Source organism: Nerophis ophidion, linkage group LG08 (genome assembly GCF_033978795.1).
Source record: "Nerophis ophidion isolate RoL-2023_Sa linkage group LG08, RoL_Noph_v1.0, whole genome shotgun sequence".
NCBI lineage: Eukaryota > Metazoa > Chordata > Actinopteri > Syngnathiformes > Syngnathidae > Nerophis > Nerophis ophidion.
Genome location: NC_084618.1, coordinates 26,604,706 through 26,623,515, shown reverse-complemented (window position 1 = coordinate 26,623,515; position 18,810 = coordinate 26,604,706). Strand labels below are relative to the sequence as shown.

General features: G+C 33.9%; 1 protein-coding gene across 2 annotated transcripts in view; it reads left to right on the top strand.

The window, feature by feature from the left end:
- Positions 1-18,810, top strand: part of osbpl7 (oxysterol binding protein-like 7) — an 80,696-nt gene that overhangs the window by 7,634 nt on the left and 54,252 nt on the right. The window contains exons 2-9 of one of the 2 annotated variants that reach the window (XM_061908115.1): positions 2,643-2,824; positions 2,901-3,032; positions 3,104-3,157; positions 9,469-9,582; positions 9,650-9,914; positions 12,944-13,062; positions 13,146-13,235; positions 16,140-16,163. In XM_061908115.1, coding sequence (XP_061764099.1) covers positions 2,693-2,824; positions 2,901-3,032; positions 3,104-3,157; positions 9,469-9,582; positions 9,650-9,914; positions 12,944-13,062; positions 13,146-13,235; positions 16,140-16,163 — 930 coding nt within the window. In that variant the 5' untranslated portion in view covers positions 2,643-2,692. The remainder of the gene's footprint in view (positions 1-2,642; positions 2,825-2,900; positions 3,033-3,103; positions 3,158-9,468; positions 9,583-9,649; positions 9,915-12,943; positions 13,063-13,145; positions 13,236-16,139; positions 16,164-18,810) is intronic. The other variant, XM_061908116.1, reaches the window with a different exon arrangement.

Below are 18,810 nucleotides of genomic sequence, written 5' to 3'. Positions count from 1 at the left end.
AGAGCTTCAGTCGTTCAACAGTCCGGGGTCTCCGCTGTCGTATTTTACGCTCCATAATGCGCCACACATTTTCGATGGGAGACAGGTCTGGACTGCAGGCAGGCCAGGAAAGTACCCACATTGTTTTGCTGAAATAAGCAGGGGGCGTCCATGATAACGTTGCTTGGATGATAACATATGTTGGTCCGAAACCTGTATGGGCCATTCAGCATTAATGGTGCCTTCACAGACGTGTAAGTTACCCATGCCTTGGGCACTAATACACCCCCATACCATCACAGATGCTGGCTTTTGAACTTTGCGCCTATAACAATCCGGACGGTTATTTTCCTCTTTTTTTCCGGGGGACACCACGTTACAGTTTCCAAATATAATTTGAAATGTGGACTCGTCAGACCACAGAACACTTTTCCACTTTGCATCAGTCCATCTTAGATGAGTTCGGGCCCAGCAAAACCGGCGGCGTTTCTGGGTGTTGTTGATAAATGGCTTTCGCTTTGCATAGTAGAGTTAACTTGCACTTACAGATGTAGCGACCAACTGTAGTTACTGACAGTGGTTTTATGAAGTGTTCCTGAGCCCATGTGGTAATATCCTTTACACATTGATGTCGGTTTTTGATGTAGTACCGCCTGGGGGATCAACGGTGCGTAATATCATCGCTTACGTGCAGCGATTCCTCCAAAATTCTCTGCACCTTTTGATGATTTTACGGACCGTAGATGGTAAAATCCCTAAATTCCTTGCAATAGCTCGTTGAGAAATGTTCTAAAACTGTTCGACAATTTGCTTACAAATTGTTGACCCTCGCCCCATCCTTTCTTGTGAAAGACTGAGCATTTTTGGGGAAGCTGTTTTTATACCCAATCATGGCACCCACCTGTTCCCAATTAGCCTGCACACCTGTGGGATGTTCAAAATAAGTGTTTGATGAGCATTTCTCAACTTTATCAATATTTTTTGCCACCTTTCTCAACTTCTTTGTCACGTGTTGCTGGCACCAAATTCTAAAGTTAATGATTATTTGCACAAAAAAAAAGGTTTATGAGTTTGAACATCAAATATGTTGTCCTTGTAGCATATTCAACTGAATATGGGCTGAAAATGATTAGCAAATCATTGTATTCCGTTTATATTTACATCCAACACAATTTCCCAACTCTTATGGAAACGGGGTTTGTATGTTAGTGCTAGCATGGTATAGTATTGTTAGCATTGTTTGTTCATGTTCGCATTAGCGTCTTTTGTCAGTCAATGTTAGCATGGTATGGTATTGTTAGCATAGTAGGTTAATGTTAGCATGATATGTTATTCTTAGCATTAGCATATTATGTCACTGTTAGCATAGTATGTTAGTGCTAGCATTGTATTTATTGTTAGCATAGTATGTTAGCATTAACATGGTATGTTATTTTTACCATTATCATATTATGTCATTGTTAGCATTGTATGTTGGGGTTAGAATGGTATGTTGGTATTAGCATGGTATGGTATTGTTAGCATGGCAGGTCGTTGTTAGCACGGTATGTTATTTTTATCACGGAAGGTTATTGATAGCATAGTAGCTTATTGTTAGCAATGTAGGCTGTTTTTAACACAGTAGGTTATTGTTAGCCTGGTGCGTTAGTGTTAGCATGGTATGTTATTGTTACCATGATACACTTGTGTTAGCATGATATCTTTTTGTTAGTGTGGCATATTTTTTAGCAAGGTATATTTGTGTTAGCATAGTATGTTAGTGTCAGGTTCAAACCGATTTAATAAATAAGACAAGAAGCAAGGAATTAAACAGAGACAGAATTAAATTTGGCTCAATTGAGGAGAGACGGCGTCGTCCCTCGGCCCTGACGAAAGATTTAGACTTTTATTCGGACTTTCCCTAATTACATGGCAACAGCTGTTTTTTAAGGGATGGGGGTCGTAAACAGCCATCACATTTGGTTGCAGAACAGTTAGAACCTTTATTTAACCAGATACGAAACCCATTAAGATCAAGATCTCTTTCACAAGGGTGACCTGGCCAAGATGTCAACAGCACATGTCACAGAGTAGTTTCAAAAAAGTAATACATTAAGACATACATTTTAAAATACATAAAAGAGAACTGCAAAACAATAAAGATTTACACTTTTTAAAAACACAAGTACTGAGCAAAAGTCTCTTGCTCTCTGTCCCTCAGGACAGAACGGAAGTCTCCAAATGGAAGTAGTTCACTGAGTTTCAGTTTCGTATGCCATAGGGGCAGCATTGCCAAAAGCTCTTTTGCCCAATTCAGTCCGTACATGGGGAACAGTTAAAACTTACAAATTGTTACAACGTAACGCATAAAAGCTGTTTTTTCTTCGTAACAAAGTACACAAGTATGTAGGTATTTAACCTAAAAGAGCTTTATAAGTTCAGAGAAAAGGTCGTAAATCAGTTCACAGAAAAGGTCCTGCTTCCTCTTCGCTTTGTAGTTCTTGGGTCAAAGACAGCATCTTTCTGTTGATTACAATACATGAAAGAAACAGACCACCTTCATGTTGCTTCCCATCCTACACAGTGGAGTTTTACCAGCCTTCTTCTTGGTAGGTCAACATCAACAAACTACGACAGCGTGTTTATTTCGCTCTCATGATGTCCGACTGTTGTGGTCCCTGCAGGTGGCAGGCGGGGTACGTGGTGGTGACTCTCTCACGTCCTAACCAGCAGGATGAATCCCTATGGCTCCGTCCTCAATCGCAGCCAATCGCTGGCGAGCGGCCTGGAGAAGTGGTCGCCCACGGGGACCAAAGCGCCGCACTCGCGCAGCAGCAGCACGCTGTCCTCGCGGCACTCCCGGCAGGTCACGTGACCACCCTGGCGATGTTACCCCCCCCACACCCCCGGCAAAATCAATAGCGGTCTTTTCGTCCTGACAGGCCATCAAAGATTGGGAAGTGATGGATGACGCCCAGCTGGACGTCAGCGCCACGGGCGAGCTCAGCACTCCTGGAATATGTGAGGGTTACCTGCTCAAGAGGAGGAAGTGGCCGCTCAAGGGATGGCACAAGGTGACAAAGTTTGACCTTGTTTTCTGGGCCAGGTTTTCAAAAACAAAATGTGTTTTTTTTGTCATCAACAGCGATACTTTGTCCTGGAGGGAGGGATCTTGAGGTACTGCAGGAACCAACAAGATGTAGGTGCACTTTTTCATGACTTACTTGCAGCCAGTGTGTGATGCTAACATATGATAGCAACATTTGATGTTAACATGTAATAGTAACATGTGATGCTAACATGTATTAGCAACATATGATGCTAACATGTAATAACAACATTTGATGCTAACATGTAATAGCAACATTTGATGCTAACATGTAATAGTAACATGTGATGCTAACATGTAAAAGCAACATTTGATGCTAACATGTAATAGTAACGTTTGATGCTAACATGTAATAGTAGCATGTGTTGCTAACATGTAAAAGCAATATTTGATGCTATCATGTAATAGCACCTATTGATGCTAACATGTAATAGTAACATGTGATGCTAACATGTAAAAGCAACATTTGATGCTAACATGTAATAGTAACAGTTGATGCTAATATGTAATAGTAGCATGTGTTGCTAACATGTAATAGTAACATTTGATGCTAACATGTAATAGTAGCATGTGTTGCTAACATGTAAAAGCAACATTTGATGCTATCATGTAATAGTAACATTTGATGCTAATATGTAATAGTAGCATATGATGCTAACATGTAATAGTAACATTTGATGCTAACATGTAATAGTAGCATGTGTTGCTAACATGTAAAAGCAACATTTGATGCTATCATGTAATAGCACCAATTGATGCTAACATGTAATAGTAACATGTGATGCTAACATGTAAAAGCAACATTTGATGCTAACATGTAATAGTAACATTTGATGCTAACATGTAATAGTAGCATGTGTTGCTAACATGTAAAAGCAACATTTGATGCTATCATGTAATAGTAACATTTGATGCTAAAATGTAATAGTAGCATGTGTTGCTAACATGTAATAGTAACATTTGATGCTAACATGTAATAGTAGCATGTGTTGCTAACATGTAAAAGTAACATTTGATGCTATCATGTAATAGTAACATTTGATACTAATATGTAATAGTAGCATATGTTGCTAACATGTAATAGTAACATTTGATGCTAACATGTAATAGTAGCATGTGTTGCTAACATGTAAAAGCAACATTTGATGCTATCATGTAATAGCACCAATTGATGCTAACATGTAATAGTAACATGTGATGCTAACACGTAATAGTAACATTTGATGCTAATATGTAATAGTAGCATGTGTTGCTAACACGTAAAAGCAACATTTGATGCTATCATGTAATAGTAACATTTGATGCTAATATGTAATAGTAACATTTGATGCTAACATGTAATAGTAGCATGTGTTGCTAACATGTAAAAGCAACATTTGATGCTATCATGTAATAGCACCAATTGATGCTAACATGTAATAGTAACATGTGATGCTAACATGTAAAAGCAACATTTGATGCTATCATGTAATAGTAACATTTAATGCTACTATGTAATAGTAGCATGTGTTGCTAACATGTAAAAGCAACATTTGATGCTATCATGTAATAGTAACATTTGATGCTAAAATGTAATAGTAGCATGTGTTGCTAACATGTAAAAGCAACATTTGATGCTATCATGTAATAGTAACATTTGATGCTAATATGTAATAGTAGCATGTGTTGCTAACATGTAAAAGCAACATTTGATGCTATCATGTAATAGTAACATTTTATGCTAATATGTAATAGTAGCATGTGTTGTTAACATGTAATAGTAGCATGTGATGCTAACATGTAATAGTAACATTTGATGCTAACATGTAATAGTAACGTGTTGCTAACATGTAAAAGCAACATTTGATGCTAACATGTAATGGTAACATTTGATGCTAACATGTAATAGTAACATGTGTTGCTAACATGTAAAAGCAACATTTGATGCTAACATGTAATAGTAACATTTGATGCTAATATGTAATAGTAACATGTGATGCTAACATGGAATAGTAACAGTTAATGCTATCATGTAATAGTAAACTGTGAAGCTAACATGTAATAGCAACGTATGATGCTAACATGTAGTAGTAACATGTGATGCTAACATATTATAGCAACCTGTAATGCTAACATGTAATAGCAACATTTGATGCTAATATGTAATAATAACATCTGATGCTAACATGTATTAGCAACATTTGATACTAACATGTAATAGTAACAAGTGATGCTAACATGTATTAGCAACATGTGATACCAACAGGTAATAGTAACAAGTGATGCTAACATGTAATAGTAACAAGTGATGCTAACATGCATTAGCAACATTTGATGCTAACATGCAATAACAACGTTTGAGGCTAAAATGTAATTATAATATGTAATGGTAACATTTGATTCTAACATGCAATTCTAACATGTAATGGAAACACATGACGCTAACATGTAATAGTACCATGTGACACTAACATATGATGCTATCAACTGATGCTAACATGTAATAGTAACGTGACAATAACATACAATGCTAAAACCCGATGCTAGCATGTAATAGTAACATGTGATGCTAATATTTGATGCTAACATGTGATGCTAACATTTAATAGTAACATGTGAAGCTAACAACTGATGCTAACATGTAATAATAACATGTGTTACTAACATTTAATAGTAATACATGAGGTTAACATGTGATGCTAGCATGTAATAGTAACATGTGATGCTAATATTTGATGCTAACATGTCATGCTAACATTTACTAGCAACATGTGATGCTAACATTTAATAATAATATGTGAAGCTAACAACTGATGCTAACATGTAATAATAACGTGTGTTGCTAACATTTAATAGTAATATGTGAGGCTAACATGTGATGCTAACATGTAATGGTAACATTTGATTCTAACATGTAATGGAAACGTGACGCTAACATGTAATAGTAACATGTCACACTAACATATGATGCTAACATGTAATAGTAACATGTCACACTAACATATGATGCTAACAAGTAATAGTAACATGTGATGCTAACATATGATGCTAACAACTGATGTTAACATTTAAGAGTAACCTGTGAGGCTAACATTTAATAGTAACATGTGATGCTAACATTTAATAATAATATGTGAGGCTAACATGTGATGCTAACATGTGATGCTCACATTTGATTCTAACATGTAATAGTACCATGTGACACAAACATATGATGCTAACATGTAATAGTAACATGTGATACTATCATTTAATAGTAATATACGATGCAAACATGTGATGCTAACATTTAATAGTAACATGTGATGCTAACATTTAATAGTAATATATGATGCTAACATTTAATAGTTTTATGTGAGGCTAACATGTGATGCTAACATGTGATGCTAACATTTGATGCTAATTTAAAATGTAATGCTAACATGTGATGCTAACATTTATTAGTAACATGTGATGCTAACATATAATAGTAATATGTGAAGCTAACATGTGATGCTAACATGTGATGCTAACATTTGATTCTAACATGTAATTGTACTATATGACACAAACATATGATGCTAGCAACTGATGCTAACATGTAATAGTAACATGTGATACTAACATTTAATAGTAATACATGATGCAAACATGTGTAATAACATTTAATAGTAACATGTGATGCTAACATTTAATAGTAACATGTGATGCCAACATTTAATAGTAATATATGATGCTAACATTTAATAGTAATATGTGAGGCTAACATGTGATGCTAACATGTGATGCTAACATATAATAGTACCATGTGACACAAACATATGATGCTAACATGTAATAGTAACATGTGATACTATCATTTAATAGTAATATATGATGCAAACATGTGATGCTAACATTTAATAGTAACATGTGATGCTAACATTAAATAGTAACATGTGATGCTAACATTTAATAGTAATATATGATGCTAACATTTAATAGTAATATGTGAGGCTAACATGTGGTGCAAATTTTTGATTCTAACATGTAATAATAACTTTTGACTCTTAAATGAAATAGCAACATTCTATGCTAACATGTGATGCTAACATGTGATGCTAACATTTGATGTTAATGTAAAATGTAATGCTAACATGTGATGCTAACATTTAATAGTAACATGTGATGCTAACATATAATAGTAATATGTCAGGCTAACATTTGATGCTAACATTTGATTCTAACATGTAACAGTACCATGTGACACAAACATATGATGCTAGCAACTGATGCTAACATGTAATAGTAATGTGTGATACTAACACTTAGTAGTAATACATGATGCAAACATGTGTAATAACATTTAATAGTAACATGTGATGCTAACATTTAATAGTAATAAGTGATGCTAACATTTAATAGTAAAATGTGATGCTAACATTTATTAGTAATATATGATGCTAACATGTGATGCTAACATGTAATAGTAACATGTGACACAAACATATGATGCTAACATGTAATAGTAACGTGATACTATCATTTAATAGTAATATATGATGCAAAATTGTGATGCTAACATTTAATAGTAACATGTGATGATAACATTAAATAGTAACATGTGATGCTAACATTTAATAGTAATATATGATGCTAACATTTAATAGTTTTATGTGAGGCTAACATGTGATGCTAACATTTGATGCTAATGTAAAATGTAATGCTAACATGTGATGCTAACATATAATAGTAATATGTGAGGCTACATTGTGATGCTAACATATAATAGTAACATGTGACACAAACATATGATTCTAACATGTAATAGTAATGTGATACTATCATTTAATAGTAATATATGATGCAAACATGTGATGCTAACATTTAATAGTAACATGCGATGCTAACATATGATAGTAATATGTGATGCTAACATGTAATAGTACCATGTGACACAAACATATGATACTAGCAACTGATGCTAACATGTAATAGTAGCATGTGATGCTAACAATTAATAGTAATAAATGATGATGACATTTAATAGTAATATTTGATGCTAACATTTGATGCTAACATGTAATAGTAAAATGTAATGCTAACACGTGATGCTAGCATTTAATAGTAACATGTGATGCTAACATATAATAGTAATATGTGAGGCTAAAATGTGATGCTAACATTTAATAGTAACATGTGATGCTAATATTTAATAGTAACATGTCTGCTAACATATAATAGTAATATCTGAGGCTAACATGTGATGCTAACATTTAATAGTAACATGTGACACAAACATATGATGCTAACATGTAATAGTAACATGTGATACTATCATTTAATAGTAATATATGATGCAAACATGTGATGCTAACATTTAATAGTAACATGTGATGTTAACATTTAATATTAACATGTGATGCAAACATTTATTGCTAATATACGATCCTAACATTTAATAGTTTTATGTGAAGCTAACATGTGATGTTAACATGTGATGCTAACATTTGATGCTAATGTAAAATGTAATGCTAACATGTGATGCTAACATTAAATAGTAACATGTGATGCTAACATATAATAGTAATATGTGAGGCTAACATGTGATGCTAACATTTGATTATAACATGTAACAGTACCATGTGACAAAAACATATGATGCTAACATGTAATAGTAACATGTGATACTATCATTTAATAGTAATATATGATGCAGACATGTGATGCTAACATTTAATAGTAACATGTGATGCTAACATTTAATAGTAAAATGTGATGCTAACATTTAATAGTAATATATGGTGCTAACATTTAATAGTTTTATGTGAGGCCAACATGTGATGCTAACATGTGATGCTAACATTTGATGCTAATGTAAAATGTAATGCTAACATGTGATGCTAACATTTAATGGTAACATGTGATGCTAACATATAATAGTAACATGTGAGGCTAACATGTGATGCTAGCATTTGATTCTAACATGTAATAGTACCATGTGACACAAACATATGATGGTAGCAACTGTTGCTAACATGTAATAGTAACATGTGATACTAACATTTAATAGTAATACATGATCAAACATGTGATGCTAACATTTAATAGTAACATGTGATGCTAACATTTAATAGTAATATATGATGCTAACATTTAATAGTAATATGTGAGGCTAACATGTGATGCTAATTTTTGATTCTAACATGTAATAGTAACATTTGACTCTAAAATGAAACAGCAACATTTGATGCTAACATGTGATGATAACACGTAATAGCAACATTTGATGCTAAAATGTAATGCTAGCATGAGATACCAACATGTAAAAATATCATCGGATGCTAACATGTTATCATAACATATGATGCATAACCTATCTACACGTGATGCTAACTCGTAATGCTAACTCGTAATGATAACACACGATGCTAACATGTGATGCTATCATGCGATGCTAACAGGTATCCATAGGACGAGTGCAGGGTTCTGTGGACATCAGCAATGTCGTCATGTCCATCAACAAGAAGTCCAACCGTATCGACTTGGACGCGGGGGACATCCTGTATCACATGAAGGTAAAACTCCCTTTGGTGTTCCTGTTTGAAGAAGTCTCAAGTCCCCCCCCCCCGGTGTCTCCTGAAGGCCAAGAGCCACGAGCTCTTCTACATCTGGGTGACCAAGCTGCAAGCCCACCGCTCCTACAGGAAGAGCGAGGCGGCCGTCCTCCCTAACGGACACCTGGCGAGCGTGTCAGCTGACAGCAGCCGGTCCAGGTGCTTCTCCAGCGAGCTCCTCCTCCTACCTGTGCAGAGCGGAGTGGGCGTGGCCTCTGTAGCCCCGCCCTCCGCCGACAACAAGGTGTCAGCGTGGCTGCAGCAGAGTCACCCACCTGACACCTGTGCTCAAGGTACCTTCGCTTGTATCTTCCTTACCCCCAATTTTTTTTTTATATATAATGGCATTTTGTTTGAATTTTGTGTTGTTGTTTTTTGTGGACAATTTAAAATGAATACAAATGTGTGAGAAAACGTAGAAGTGTTTAAAAATTCAGTTTGTTTAAATACATTTTTTTTTAAATTCAGTGTTAAAAAATGTTGAATGTAAAAAAAACATATTCACTGCGTAAAAATTCAATGTAAAACATCATTGGTGTGAAAAAGTTTCACTGCAGGAAAAAAATGTGTGTTTGAAAATGGAGTTTGTTAAAATATTGCGTTTTCAAATTCAGTGTAAAAAAAAGTAAGAATTATTCGCTGCTTTGAATTTTAAGACTCACTTCAGGTAAACTAAAACTGAAGCACCTGGTTCTGAGACAGCATCGATTTTTTTTACACTGAATTTTTTTCACTGAATTCTTCTGCACTGAATTTTTCAAACATTTTTTTTATTTTCAAACAAAACATTTTTTACTCTGATTTTCTTCTGCACTGAATTGTAACACAGATTTTTTTCTGCACTGAGTTTTTTTTATACAGATTTTTTATACTCTGAATTGTTCCACACTTATTTTTTTACACTGAATTATTTTGCACTGAATTTTTTACACAGAATATTTTACACTTAATTCTATTGTTTTACACTAAATTTTGTTTACACAGATTTTTTTCTGCACTGAATTTTTCTACACTGATTTTTTTACTCTGAAATTTTTTCTACCGTATTTTTATACACTGAATTATTCCACACTTATTTTTTTTACACTGAATTATTTTGCAATTAATTTTTTACACTGAATATTGTGCACTTAATTATATTTTTTACACAACATTTTTTACACTGATTTTTTTCCGCACTAAATCTTTTACACTGAATTTACTTGAAGTGATTTTTTTATACACACACATTTTTTTTACCCTGAAATTTTCTCTCCTGCATTTTTAGACACTGAATTTTTCCACACTTATTTTTTTACACTGAAATATTTTGCACTGAATTTTTTACACTGGATATTTTACACTTAATTATTTTTTTACACTAAATTTTGTTGACACTGATTTTTTTCTGTACTGAATTTTTTTACACTGAATTTTTCTGCACTGATTTTTTTACTCTGAAATTTTCTCTCCTGGATTTTTATACACTGAATTATTCCACACTTATTTTTTTTACACTGGATTATTTTGCACTGATTTTTTTACACTGAATATTTTACACCTAATTCTTTTTTTTACACAAATTTTTTTTTACACAGATTTTTTTCTGCACTGAATTTTTTACACTAAATATTCCTGCACTGATTTTTTTTTCTTACAGATTTTTTTACTCTGAAATTTTCTCTCCTGGATTTTTATACAGTGAATTTTTTCACACTTATTTTCTTTCACTTCATTTTTCTGCGCTGAATTTTTTACACTTAATTATTTTCTTTTTTTTCCACAAATTTTTTTTTACACTGATTTTTTTCTGCCCTGAATTTTTCTGCACTGAATTTTTATACACAGATTTTCTCTCCTGGATGTTTATACACTGAATGTTTCCACACTTTTTTTTTTTTTTTTACACTGAATTATTTTGCACTGAATTTTTTTTACATTGAATATTTGTACACGGAAAGGTTTATATACTGAATATTTTTACAATTAATTTTTCCACACTGGATTTTTTTTACAATGAATTTTTTGCACGTAATATTTGTGCATGGAAATGTTTAAGCACTGAATATTTATAGACTAAACATTTTACACTGAATATTTTACACTGACATTTTCTGCACTGGATTTTTATACACTGAATTTGTCCACACTGAAAAATTTTGCACTGAATTTTTTTCAATGAAATGTTTATGCACTGAATATTTATATACTGAACATTTTTTAAACTGAATTTTTCTGCACTGGATTTTTTTACACCAAATTTCTTTGCACTGATTTTTTTTTTTACACTGAATTTTTCCACACTAATTTTTTTTCCCACAAAATGTTTGTACACTTAAATATTTATGCACTGAATATTTTTACACTAGATTTTTCTGCACTGGATTGTTTTACACTGAAATTTTACACACTGAATTTTTACACTGAAATTTTACACTCTGAATTATTTTGCACTTATTTTTTTACCCTGAATGTTTGTACACTGAAATGTTTATGTGATATTTATAAACTGGATTTTTTTTTAATACTGATTTTTTTTTCTGCACTGTTTTTAAATACACTGATTTAATTTTGCACTGAATCTTTTTATGTACTGAATTTTTCCTCACTGATTTTTTTTTTACACTAAATATTTGTACACCAAATGTTCATGCACAGGATTTTTTTACACTGAAATTTTACAGACCGAATCTTTTTTATTGAATTATTTTGCACTGAATTTTGTACACTGACTATTTGTACACTGACATTTTTATGCGCTGAATATTTATTAACGGAATTTTTTTCACGCAGAATTTTTCTGCACTAATTTTTTATACACTTTTTTTTACATTAAATTATTTACTCCGGCTTCCTCCCACTTCCAAAGACATGCACCTGGGGATAGGTTGATTGGCAACACTAAATTGGCCCTAGTGTGTGAATGTGAGTGTGAATGTTGTCTGTCTATCTGTGTTGGCCCTGCGATGAGGTGGCGACTTGTCCAGGGTGTACACCGCCTTCCGCCCGATCGTAGCTGAGATAGGCGCCAGCGCCCCCCGCGACCCCGAAAGGGAATAAGCGGTAGGAAATGGATGGATGGATGGATGCACTGAATTTGTTTACATTGATCTTTTCTGCACTGAATATTTTTTACAGACTTTTTGTGCACTGAGTTTTTATACGCGGAACTTTTTATTCACTGAAATTGTCAGCATAATATGATGTAAAAAGAATTCAGTTCACAAAAAAAAAATTCAGATCGATGAATTCAGTGTCAAAAAAGTTTTCGTATATAAGATACAAATGACTATCCATAGTATGTGGAATGCAACTCAAATAAAATATTTGTATTTTTTTCCAGAGCTCAACCGCTGCCATCTGGACCTTTCAGAACTCAACCGTCTGATCCAGAGGCTGCAGTTGCTGGAGGCGGGGCCAGCGTTGACTAACGGCGAGCTTCAGCGCATCATTAGCACACAGGTGTCACTGCAAGGGGGCGGAGCTTCACCTCCGAGCCCCTGTTTTCGTGCTGACGGCCGCGCGTTGTCTTTTTTTGCCGACAGAACCTTTTCCTGGAGAAGCCCAAGAAGCCAAAACCTGGACGAGTGCGGGGTCACTCTCGTACTCTTTCCAGGGTGGAAGCGCTGGGAATGGTAAGAGGTCACATGACGCCGTCACATGACACTGCATGGACACAAGTCAACAATGGTGGGAACACATTTGGGCAACTTTTTTATTCCAAGCGCCGAAAACAAAAAAAATCTTACTAAAACAATCTTTAGAAATTATGTAAGTCTTTGTTTTTCACTTCCAGTGATAATGGTACCTCTACTTCCTTGGAATTGTGGCTAAAAGTTTGCCCTTCTTTTTGTGTACATCTTGATTATTGGGCGTAACAATGTGTCCACTCAAAGAATCCACGCGTTGATGACTCAATCTGTAATTGTTTGTATTGAGTACAGCTGTAAAAATAATCCACCATGGGGCCAAACAAAGTAGCGAGTGGCAGCACTGTGATAAAGAAGATGAAAAACACTGTTGAATTCAAGAAAGAACTGGTAGCAAAGTACGCAGGTGGCGTCCCCTCGCCTCCTTAATGTTGATTTATACATTTTATTCAGCATTTAGGGTAAGTTCAAGGTTTTTCATTCAGCATTTAGGCATAACGTTACTGTTTATGAGTCAACGATAGCAAAAAGTACAATGTAGTAAAAAAAGGACAACAGTATAGCATGTTTTCCAATGAGGGCCACTGACTAAAATATGAATTTTGTTGTTTTTCACATTCAAAGTCGGTACAGTATAAACATTTTTCTAAAAAGAACTACAAAACATAGATTCAGTAGAAATTTTGCATGAAAGCCAACATGCTAACAGTTAACACGCTCGCCAGTTAGCCCCAAGAAACCAAAAATATGAATTGTGGGTGTACACTAGAAAATTGAGCTAAAAAAGCTGGCATGCTAATGGTAACGTGGTAAAATACCAACAATAGCATAACAACTGTTAGCATTAGTCAAGTACCAAAGTGTATGACTCTGAGGTGGATACCTGCTAAACTACCTAAATAGAGATGCTAGAGTGCTAATGTTAGCATGATCAAATGCTGACTTCGGTTTGCGTCAAGTACCAAAATATATGACTCGGAAGTGTATATCTGTCATATTAGCTACAAATGTTAGCATGCTAACATAAATTAGCATGCATCAAGTACCAAAATATATAACTCTGTGTACTCTAGAAAATTTAGCTCAAAAAGCTAGCATGTTAATAGTAACGTGGTAAAACACCAACAATAGCATAACTACTGTTAGCATTAGTCAAGTACCAAAATGTATGACTTTGAGGTGGATATCTGCTAAATTACATAAAAAAATGCTAGAGTACTAATGTTAGCAAGCTCAATTGTTGACTTCGGTATACGTCAAGTATCAAAATATATGACTCGGAGGTGTATATCTGTCATATTAGCAACAAATGTTAGCATGCTAACATAAATTAGCATGAATCACGTACCAAAATATATAACTGAGGTGTACACTAGAAAATTGAGCTAAAAAAGCTAGCATGTTAATAGTAACGTGGTAAAATACCAACAATAGCATAACTACTGTTGGCATTAGTCAAGTACCAAAATGTATGACTCTGAGGTGGATACCTGCTAAACTACATTAAAAAAAATGCTAGAGTGCTAAGGTTAGCATGCTAAAATTTTGACTTTGGTATGGGTCAAGTACCAAAGTATATAACTCTAAGGTGTATACTAGAAAATGGAGCTGTAAAAGCTAGCATGTTGATAGTAACATGGTAAAATACCAACAATAGCATGCCTACTGTTAGCATTAGGAAAGTACCAAAAAATATGACTCTGAGGTGGAAACCTGACAAATTAACTTAAAAAAAAGCTAGCATGCTACTAAAATGCTTATTTCAGCATGTGTCAAGTACCAAAATATATTACTCTGAGGTTTATACTAGAAAATTGAGCCAAAAAAGCTGGTATGCTAACAGTAACATGCTAACATACCAACAATTGCATGCCTACTGTTTGCATTAGTGAAGTACCAAAATATATGACTCTGAGGTCTAAATCTGCTAAATTAAATTTTTTTTAAAAAACTAACGTGCTAATAGCATGCTTAATGTTAGCATTAGTGAAGTACTAATATATATATATACATATATATATGAATCTGAGATGTATACTTGTTAAATTATTTTTTTTTAAATGCTAGCATGCTAATGTGAGCATGCTAAAATGCTTATTTTAGCATAAGTCAAGTACCACAATATAATACTCGTAGGTGAATATCTGTAAAATTAGCGAAACATTTTAGCATGCTAACATTAGCATGCATCAAGTACCAAAATATATGACTCTGAGGTGTATACTAGAAAATTTAGCGAAAAAGCTGGCATGCTAACAGTAACATGCTAACAAACCAACAATTGCATGCCTACTGTTAGCATTAGTGAAGTACCAAACTCCATGACTCTGAGGTCTAAATCTTCTAAATAAAAAACCCCCAAAAAACTTGCTAATCGCATGCTTACTGTTAGCATTAGCGAAGTACATATATATATATATATATATATATATATATATATATATATATGTCTTAGGTGTATACCTGTTAAATCAACATTTTAAAAAAGCTAGCATGCTAATGTTAGCATCCTAAAATGCTTATTTTAGCATAAGTCAAGTACCACAATATATGACTCGTAGGTGTATATCTGTAAAATTAGCAAAGAAACTTAGCATGCTAACATTAGCCTGCATCAAGTACAAAAATAAGTGACTGGGTGGATCTCGCTTGAAAGGAAGAGGGAGGGGGGGGGGGGGTAATCACCTTGCAATGCAGTCTTCTGAAAATGATGGAAAGCCCCAGTCTACATAGCAGCTGGGCGCCGTGGTCAAATTTGGAATTGCCACAAAACACATTTAAAAAAATACGTACTATTAAGGAAAATGAGGTACCCGTGTACTTGTGTCCGTGTAGTGTGTACTTGAGTGTAGTATCTGCAAGCTAACAGGGCATCTTCTGGTTCAAAAGCCTGTTCGCAGGATGACCAAGTCGGTGAGTTTTCAGTAGCCAGCAGCGTGTTTTGACTATTCTCCCTCCACCAATACGTGCAGTTCACTGTGTTTAGCTCCGCCCCTTTAGGCACCTTACATTAGGGGGCGCCAAAGAGTGGTAGCCTTGAACGGTATTGTGGTATTGAGTGTGGTATTGTGGATCGAGGCCAGAATACTTCTCAAATCCTTGATTATTAGGTTTAAACATACAACATTAGCTAAAAAGATAGCATAAAACATTAGCATGCCAATACAGGAGAAGATAGCATACTTCTAAGATGGTGTGTATTATAATGCATTATTTTTAGCTGCAAACGTTTACAATTAGCTAAAAAGCTGGCATGAAATGTTGGCATGCTAATGTTATTATGTTCATATAAGAGACATTAGCATACTTCTAAGATGGCGCCAAGAAGTAAAATGCATTATTTTTAGGAAAAAACATACAAAATAAACTGAAGAAAATGTTAGCATACTTCTCTAATGCCGTCTAGTATCAAAATCCATGATTTTTAGTTTCAAACGAACAAAATAATTTGAAAAGACAAGTAAGCATACTTCTAAAATGGTGGCAAGTATTAAAAATGCACTATTTTTAGGTGTAAAGATACAGAATTAGTTTAAAAGTTATAAAATGTTCACATGCTAACATTGGCATGATGACATAGGACAAGTTGGCATACTTCTAATATGGCGCCAAGTATTAAAATGCATAATATTTAGGTGTAAAGATAGAAAATTAGCTAAAAAGCTTTCATAAAATGGTAGCATGATGACTTAGGACAAGTTAGCATACTATTAAAATGGTGGCAAGTAGTAAAATGCACTATTTTTAGGAGTAAACATAAAAAATAAGCTGAAGAGATGGCAGAAAACATTTGCATGCAAATATAAGAGACGTTAGCATAGTTCTCAAATGGCACATCGTATCAAAATCCATGATTTTTAGGTTTAAATGAACAAAGTAGTTTGAAAAGACAAGTAAGCATACTTCAAAGATGGTGGCAAGTATTAAAAATGCACTATTTTTAGGTGTAAAGATACAAAAATTGTTTAAAAGTTATAAAATGTTAGCATGCTAACATTGGCATGGTGACATAGCACAAGTTAGCATACTTCTAAGACGGTGCCAAGTATTAAAATGCATAATATTTAAGGGTAAAGATACAAAATGAGCTAAAAAGCTGTCATAAAATGTTAGTATGATGACATAGTACAAATTAGCATACTTTTAAGATGGTGGAAAGCATTAAAATGCGCTATTTTTAGGTGTAAAGATACAAAATTACTTTAAAAGTTATCATAAAATAGTAGCATGCTAACATTGGCATGATGACATAGGACAATTTAGCATGCTTTTAGGATGGTTGCAAGTATTAAAATGCACTATTTTTAGGTGTAAACTCACAAAATAAGCTATAAAGCTATCATAAAATGTTTACGGGATGCCATAACACAAGTTAGCATACATTTAAGATGGCGTCAAGTAATAAAATGCACAATTTTTAGGTGTGAACAGGCAAAATTAGCTAAAAAGCTATTAAAAAAACGTTAGCATGATGACATAGGACAAGTTAGTATACTTCCAAGATGGCAACGAATATTAAAATGTGGTATTATTAGGTGTAAACACACAAAATGAGCTAAAACGCTATCATAAAATGTTAGCATGATGACATAGGACAAGTTAGTATACTTCCAAGATGGCAACAAATATTAAAATGCGGTATTTTTAGGTGTAAACACACAAAATGAGCTAAACGCTATCATAAAATGTTAGCATGATGATAAAGGACAAATTAGCATACTTCTAAGATGGTGCAAAGTATTAAAATGCACTCATTTTAGGTTTAGACAAACTAAATTTGTTTAAAAAGCTAGCATAAAATCTTACAATGCCATCATTAGCATGATGACATAGGACAAGCTAGCATTCTTTTAAGATGCTGCCAACTATTAAAATGCACTATTTTTAGGTGTGAACAAAAAAAACAAGTTTAAAAGCTATCATAAAACATTAGCATTATGACATAAGACAAGTTGGCATACTTCTAGGATGGTGCCAAGTATTAAAATGCACTATTTTTAGGTGTAAACACACAAAATGAGCTAAAACGCTATCATAAAACGTTAGCATGATTACATAGAACAAGTTAGCATACTTTCAAGATGACGCCAAGTATTAAAATGCACTATTTTTAGGTATAAACAAACAAAATGAGCTAAAAAGCTATCATAAAACATTAGCATGATGATGTAGGACAAGTTAGCATGCTTCCAAGATGGCAAGAAGTATTAAAATGCACTATTTTAGGTGTAAACACATAAAATGAGCTAAAACGCTATCATAAAACATTAGCATGATGACGTAGGACAAGTTAGCATGCTTCCAAGATGGCAACAAGTATTAAAATGCACTATTTGTAGGCGTAAACTCACAAAATAAGCTACAAAGCTATCATAAAACGTTAGCATGGTGACATAGGACAAATTAGCATACTTCTGAGATGGTGCCAAGTATTAAAATACACTATTTTTAAGTGTAAACAAACAAAATTAGTTTAAAAGCTATCATAAAACGTTATCATGAAGACATATGACAAGTAAGCATACTTCTAAGATAGCGCCACGTGTTAAAATGCTCTATA